The following is an 8,431-nucleotide window of genomic DNA, read 5'->3' on the forward strand; positions in this document are numbered from 1 at the left end:
TATATATATATGTATATATATATGTATATATATATATATGTATATATATATATGTATATATATATATGTATATATATATATGTATATATATATATATATATATATGTATATATATATATATATGTATATACATGTGTTTGTGTGTGTGTGTGTATTTATATATATATCATATATAAATAAATATATATATGAATATATACAAGTGTGTGGTTGAGTGTGTGTGTGTGTACATGTGTATGTTTGAATGTATATACATATATATGTATATGATATATACATATATATACAACAAAAGTATTTATATATATATATATACACACATATACAATACATACACATAAGATATATAATACATATAACATACACATACATACACAAATGCATACACACGCACACATGTATACATACATAGAAATACATACATATATATATAAGAATGTATACGTACATATATATGCATATACATACATATATATTTGCATGTATGTATATACTAATATGTGTATATGTATGTCTGCATGTATGTGTGAATATATATATATATATATATATATATATATATATATATATTAAAGCAATATTGTTGAATAATAATTAGAATACTAATAAGGATAAATAAATTTTCATGCAAAGAATATTTTACTTTTTTTTAATATCTAAAGATAAACATTAAGCCAAAATATGGAAATTAACCAGGCAAACACACAAAAGAACAGTACAAGTAACACATAAAAGTGAATACACACACATACACGCTGACACGCACAGACACACTCACAAATTAATGTATCCAATAACATGCAAACTGTTGCATGCAGTGCATGATATAGCAGGCAAATATGAAACACAATGATAACAATATGTAAAAAACATAATAGACAAAAGAGTAGAGGTGAGTGTAATGGTGAAAAATGGCAGTGGCAGCGGTGGTGAGGCTGAGAAACACAGCAGCAGTGTCAAGGTATAAACCATTTAAAAGACGAACAACTGTTGGTGGAAATAGTGAGACGTGTGCCAAGAGTTTGTGAGAAAGAGAGAGATAGAGAAAGAGAGAGTAGCTATCCATTTGTGCGAGAGAAATGTACGTCAAGCAGTAAGTTTAATAGCAGGATTGTTTTGTCTTTTATACCATCCTCGTCTTGGACCAGTCCAGGTGGCGCTATGAAGTCAGAAGGGCCAGTTTGAAATATTTGCCATAAAAATAACTATCGATATATAAAATCTATACTAAAACCAAAATAAATTCACTCAAATACTTTAAAAAGCAACATGATTAATATAATAATACCTATTTGATTAATACAAGTTACTATAAATGAGGATTAGGATTTATGTAACTAACAAAAAAAATGTATTACATTGATGTTATGATTCTAACTTTTTAAAGATGAAACATTAATGTAATTAAATATATTAATTATATAAAAATAAAATAAAATCTAGAGTTAATATGAAAGATTGGTAATACATTAAAGTAAATACAAACAATTTTACTTTTGTAATATAGTTATCAAGTTAAATACTCAATATACATTCTATAAAAGATGACTTCAAAAATGAAACTTTTCTGGATTTAATTACAATTAATATAATCTTGTAGATAATACATGCATAAACATTTCTTGCATATTTTGAAGGTTCTATCCTAATAGATCATCAATACAAGAAAAAATAATCAAACAGTTAAAAATGAAATAAAATTAATTCACTAATCTATAATTCAAATAATTGCATTCATAAACCATTCTATAAGATAATAAAATAAAATAAAATAACACAAACTGGTAATAAGATGCAAATTTTTAATTATGAAAATTAGGTTTTTAGAAAATATTTTGTAACTGAAATGAAAATCTAAAATATCCTTATCTTAAAATAAAAATAAATAGTATAAGAACAAAATACATCAAACTTATATCATGAAACGAAATAATTGGTTGAAATATTGAATACAGAACATGAAGTATATGGATGTTGAAAATTTAAGAATATATATATATATATATATATATATATGACATTTCATAAGATACCTTAATTAAAGTGTAGGCTATAATATCGAGAGAATTATATAAATTGCTTATTGATTTTTTTTTAAAGAACTATAGCTGCATAAGAATGAGCAGCAGTATCAATTGTAGAAGATAGGTAGCACGAAAGGTATTAAAGAACTGAAGAAGAGCAGAGACATTTGGAAGTAAATTCAACTGAGAAGGCATATATATGAAATTGTGTCTTTATAATATTTCCACCACATCTATTGAAGATAATGAAATGAAAATAATTCAAAGAACAGAAGAAGACTACACTCAGATTTTGAAAAGAATTCAAAATATAGACAGGAAAAGAACTAAGTAGATGTCTTAAGAATATAAAGATGTTTTATTCAGAGAATGGAAGATGAAACTAGGAGAAAAGATAGGATGGAATAGAATAAAAGATTTCAGATTCGAATGAAGATATGCTTTCTTACAAATGCCCAAGTACCTTTCTAAATTATTTAAATTCATTTGATATCATGATTTATATGACATATTTATTTGATTAAATATTTAAAAGACATTCTAAATAACATTTTTTAAATTTCTTAATGTATGGAAAAAAAGTTCTTGCATATAAACTAAACTGATGTAAATTTTAAACTTTATTTTAGTATATTTATATTTCAATGAAAGCTGTTATTTGTCTGAAAATTCATATACCTCTGGATTAAAGTTGAGCAAATAAACACATATAAAATGAACTAACACTAAATACAGCTCGTAAAAGCTTTATCTCAGATTAAAGAAAAAGTTCTATATATTTCCTCTAACAGCTTGTATAGATCAAATCTAAACACGATACAAGATTGATAATTGCCAAATTACCACTTGCAGCTATACTATGATTACAGTACAAACTAATCAAATTTAAAATTCCATTTTAAAGAATAACTTAATCTCAAATCTTAAAATGAAAGACAAAACTCATTTTGCATTTTCTTGAATACTTCCTTAATTGAATTTAAGAAATTTAAAATTATTTTGCTAATTAGAAAATTGTAAATTAAAGAAGGGTAATGTTATTTCTAGCAAGGTAAAGATATTTCAAGATTATTTGTGTCTGAGGAAATCCTTGTTAAGAAAGGTATAAAACCAGCTTAGAATATTGTTTATGTGTAATCCTTATAAACAATTTTATACTACATGATTTAAAAATCTAATTCTTTCTTTGCTACTTTTCAAAAGATCATTCACAATACACATATGCATATATATACATATATAAAAAAATATATATATACATGAAAATATGTAGATTTATATATATAGATAGATAGAGACATACACGCACAAATGATCTTGCAGTTTGCAAACAAGACCAAATGATGAATATAAAGTTGAATTTTCATTCAGTTATTTCAAAAAGAGCAAGCAATTCTCAGTTCGACAGCAGTTCATATTATTGCCATGGAAATAATGTTCCTGCAATCATTGACAGTTTTATGCAGAAATAACCAATTTGTGGATATTCATGCAATCATACAAATAGCTACAAGATGCACATATAATCATACATACTATCCAATCTTAGAAAGCCAAACAATAATAATGTATTTTAAGATTACAATTCCTAAGGCAGACCAAGCTATTTTAAAGGGAAAATGCAGAAGTTGGAAGAGATAGGCAGAAGAAACAATATGAGAGATGGAGAAACAATATTCATAGATATTAGAAGAGGAATAGATAATATAGGAGGAATATTATCACTAGTTTTACTACTGTTCCCAAACTCCTGGGCCCTTGTAGGCAATAAAATCAAATCATCATCATCGTTATTATTATTACTATTATTATTATTATTATTATTATTATTATTATTATTATTATTATTATTATTACTACATTGTTATTACTTTTATAACTCCTTTACATTTAGATTAAAGTTATGTCGTATAATTACTTTTATTTTTATTTAAATTAAACAAGGCTCTTTATTTTATATCAATGATGCATGTTTGTGTGTGTGTGCACATATATATATATATATATACATATATATATAAATATATATATGCATACACACATACACACACAATCATGAGTTCTATTATATTCTTTTAGACTAAATCCTTACTTTGCATTTAAAGTACTGAATTACAGTAAATGAGAAAGCTAGGTGTTTTGCCAATATTTTTTTTTTCAAAATTAATTTAGTCCCAAAATTTCACTTCATTTAATAATTGATAAAAGAAATTTTATGGAGAGCAGTTGGAATAAGAAATCAATAATCATATTAAAGTGAATTTCTTTTACTCTTTATGAAATATATTCATATATTTGGTTTAATCATTTGTATTACAGAATTTTATATCTTTAAAGAACAGTTAACAGCATATGAGGGATATGATAATTTATATGGGCATATATCATGTCAATATATATACATAGGATATACATATACAAATATATACATTTGTATATATATATGTTTGTATACAGAAATAAAAGTATTATATATGTGCGTGTATGTGTGTGTGCATATATGTATATATATATATATATATATATATATATATATATATATATATATATATATACACAGACACACAAACACACACATATACCCACACTCATATGTTTTCTTATATATATATATATATATATATACTGCCCAAGGAAATTTAGTAATCAACTTTCAGTCAACATATAACTTATTAGTTTTGCATTGCATTTCTGAGCACTATTTGCTTTTCAACCAACTGAGCCTAGATGACTTGCAGCACATGTCTTATATTACATCACTGAAGCTGTAAAATTCGCTTTGGCACCAAAACAGCCTACAATCTATGTATTACGGAGGCACATACTATTGTCTATCTGGTCAGAACCAAGCAGAAATGAAAATTCAATCATAGATACCTTAATAACAGATAGATAATTTATTGTAGCAGGAAGTCACCAAATGTAAGCTTGATACAGGCAAATTTTGTGAATTACACAGAAAAGATGACGCAATGGTCCTAATAAATATGTTTAAACTATTACAATAAACGATGAAGAGAAAGTAATCCTCCTGAATGTTTCTCTGATTATGATGAGCAATCGATGTTGGCAATAAAACAAAATTCAAGATCATTATAATGATATTTTATTCAGTGGCATTGTGCCCCAAAATTGATGAAATCATTGAAATGGAAATGACTTGAAGGGAGGCATTTTGTTAGACTGTGAAGAGTTGAAGATATTTTTCTACATCTTCATGGTGTACTACTGTAATTCACTCTATACAGGAAAATTCTGACACAGATAACCACTACTTTACATGAATTTTAATGATTATATTGGAAGTAACCATGTTAGCCTTCATAGGTTTCAAAAAACAAGTATTGAAAATTAAACACTGAAATTTTAAATCTAATGCACAAGATGAAATTTACAGAACAGTCAAATGTTATAATGAACATTTACATTGTTTCAAAATGACTCAGAATACACTACGTAACTCTATGTTAGTTAATGGACAATAAACTCTCAGAGATCATTAATTGAAGATAATTAATACAATAATACTTTTGACCAAATATATAACGTCTTCCTCAGTTCTAAAATCCACAAACCTGTCAAATGTACTACGTAAATAAATAGAAAGTGTAATGTATATTCATTGTCTGATATCAAAACCAAGTAGATTACTCTTATAAAAGAAATAGAAAATGATACATATGTAAATATGAATGAATATATATCTATATGAATATATATATACAAGCAAAGACATACACACAAGTATGTGAGTGAGCCAGTAACTAATAAAATGACAAAGATTTTTTGTTGTTATGTATGTGGAAAGAGGTTGTAGATTGAATTAGATAACTTTTGAAATGTTTATTAGATTGTAATTGTACCAATGATTGCTTGAAAATGTATGTTTTGTAAGGGTATGTTTTTCCATTTTTTAGCACACACATAACTAAGGGCATGAATGAGATACTATGAACACTAGTAAATTATATTTATATTTATTGCAGAATTTCATCTTCTCTGCAACATTAGAGGATGCAAACTTAGTTTATATTAACTGTAAAATCTATGAGTGTACAAGGAAGGCATTAGGGTCTTGGATAGACTCTAGAAACTATTATAGGTCTTCAATATGACAGATCTTTGGATAAAAGTAAATCAGGTTAGTTACTTATCTCATGTGGCCACATTTGGTGTCAAAACTATTAACAGTGCAATAAAAACCGATCATGATGCAGACAACGTTGTATGCTGTACATATCTGAGCAGTATATATATTATTATATGTTATATCATATTTTGTGAACAACAATGTCATTTGGTTACAGGTTTCTAATAGGTTAATCATTGATCTCCAGCATTTATGATGGTGAGACTGACAGATTGTCAGGTGGAGCAATAACACATGGGATTCTTGTTCAAAAGCACCAGTTTATTGGTTTTCTCACCAATATTTACAGGTTTTATTGATGCACACTGGCAAAAGATGTACACACACACACAGAGACAGATAAGCCAAGAAGCTGAGAAAGCTCCTGGGTATTACAAATGTTGCAAGACGTTGACCCTGTTGAAATAGCTCTATGAGAAGATAACACCTGTATATGTGCTATGATGTGAATATATGCTATGGTGTTGAAAAGGAAATGTAGTTGTAGTAAAATGTACTCAGACCATTGCAGAGTTGAGAAAAATAGCAATAATTTGTAAAGTTTTGCTAAACTTAGATATGAAATACAGAACTAAATGAAATCAAATTGATCTGTAAACCTATTGAATTGATGTCAGTTATGGAAAACATAAATACAAAGATAATAACACACACACATACACAGATTAAGACATGACTTGCTTGGTAAAAGTGATGTATTGAAATCTAAAAGTATTCCTTAGACAGAACATATGAATAAATATATAAGAGTATGTTGGGTGAACCATAAGCTAATACCTTCAAAAAAGACAGAACTCAATACATTGACATAATGAACAATGTTTTTGAGAATAAGAAGGTTCAATACCTCAAAGTGGACAGTGGTTTCATTCCATACTGAGCAAGAATATTCAGACATGTCACTAGTCATTATGTGGCTTTGAAAATTCCAATTCTTACAACATCAATACAACACACACACACACACATACAAATGTATGTGTGTGTGTGAGTACAAATTTGTGCACAAAGAATGCAGACAAACATACATGCATGTATGTATGCATGCATGTATATATGTATGCATGTATACACACACACATATCTTTTGCTTGTTTCAATCAATGGACAACTGCTATGCTGGGGAACTACATTGAAGATTTCTTTTTAGTTGAACAAATTCATGCCAGAACTTATTTATAATTCTAGTATTTATTCTATCAGACTCTTATGTCAAACTGTTAAGTTATAGGGACGTAAAAAGACCAACACCAATTTTCAAGTGGTGCTGGGACTAATATTGGCACAAACACACACACATATCTACACACACATGCAAACATACACACACATCTACTGGATTTCCACACAGTTTCATCTCACAGATTCACCCACAAAGCCTATAGCAGAAGACATATGCATAATGTACCATGCAGTAGAGTTAAATCCAAAGATATATAGTTGAAAAGTGAGATTCTTGACCATACAGCTATGCAGTGTGTGTGTGTGTGTGTGTGTATGAAATAAATGTAGTAGAGTATGCAGTTGTAGAGTATGCTGATCATTAACTCATGGAATTAACAACTAAGAAGCCGAATGTTCTACCAACATAGAAAACTTTCATGTAATTTTCAGGTAGAATCAGTATGAAACAGCATGGGAGTGTGACAAACTTGGACCTTTGGATTACAATTTAAATTCATTTGATGGGCTTCTGCACAATTTCTATTGGCTCAATTCACTCACAAGCCTGAGGGCAACTTTATGATACAATACTCTCAAGATCTCGTACTGTGACATCAAACATCAGTCCTTATGATAGTGAAGCAAGCTTCTGAACCATTTAAACATGGTGTACCTAAATATAATATATATCCATCCTTCCATATATATTTATACACAGACATATGCATATAGAGCCAGTATGCTCCGTTGGATGTGTAATGTCAATGTGAATACCCGTCAGAGTGTAAGTATCTTGAGAGAAAAGCTGAACATTAGAAGCATCAGTTGTGGTGTGCAAGAGAGACGATTGCACTGGTATGGACATGTGGTGAGAATGGATGAGGATAGCTGCGTGAAAAAGTGCCACACCCTAACAGCTGAGGGAACCCGTGGAAGAGGTAGGCCCAGGAAGACCTGGGCTGAGGTGGTGAGGCAAGACCTTCGTACATTGGGCCTCACCGAGGCGATGACTACTGACCGAGACCTTTGGAAATGTGCTGTGCGTGAGAAGACCCGGCAAGCCAAGTAAGATCGTTGCCAGTGCCCCTGGACT

General features: G+C 28.7%; 1 protein-coding gene across 1 annotated transcript in view; it reads right to left on the reverse strand.

The window, feature by feature from the left end:
* Window positions 1-8,431, reverse strand: part of LOC106868360 (agrin) — a gene marked incomplete at its 3' end in the record, with an annotated part of 738,012 nt that overhangs the window by 194,139 nt on the left and 535,442 nt on the right. The window contains exon 7 of the mRNA XM_052968462.1: window positions 1,130-1,159. Coding sequence (XP_052824422.1) covers window positions 1,130-1,159 — 30 coding nt within the window. The remainder of the gene's footprint in view (window positions 1-1,129; window positions 1,160-8,431) is intronic.

The sequence above is a fragment of the Octopus bimaculoides genome, chromosome 6 (assembly GCF_001194135.2).
Source record: "Octopus bimaculoides isolate UCB-OBI-ISO-001 chromosome 6, ASM119413v2, whole genome shotgun sequence".
NCBI lineage: Eukaryota > Metazoa > Mollusca > Cephalopoda > Octopoda > Octopodidae > Octopus > Octopus bimaculoides.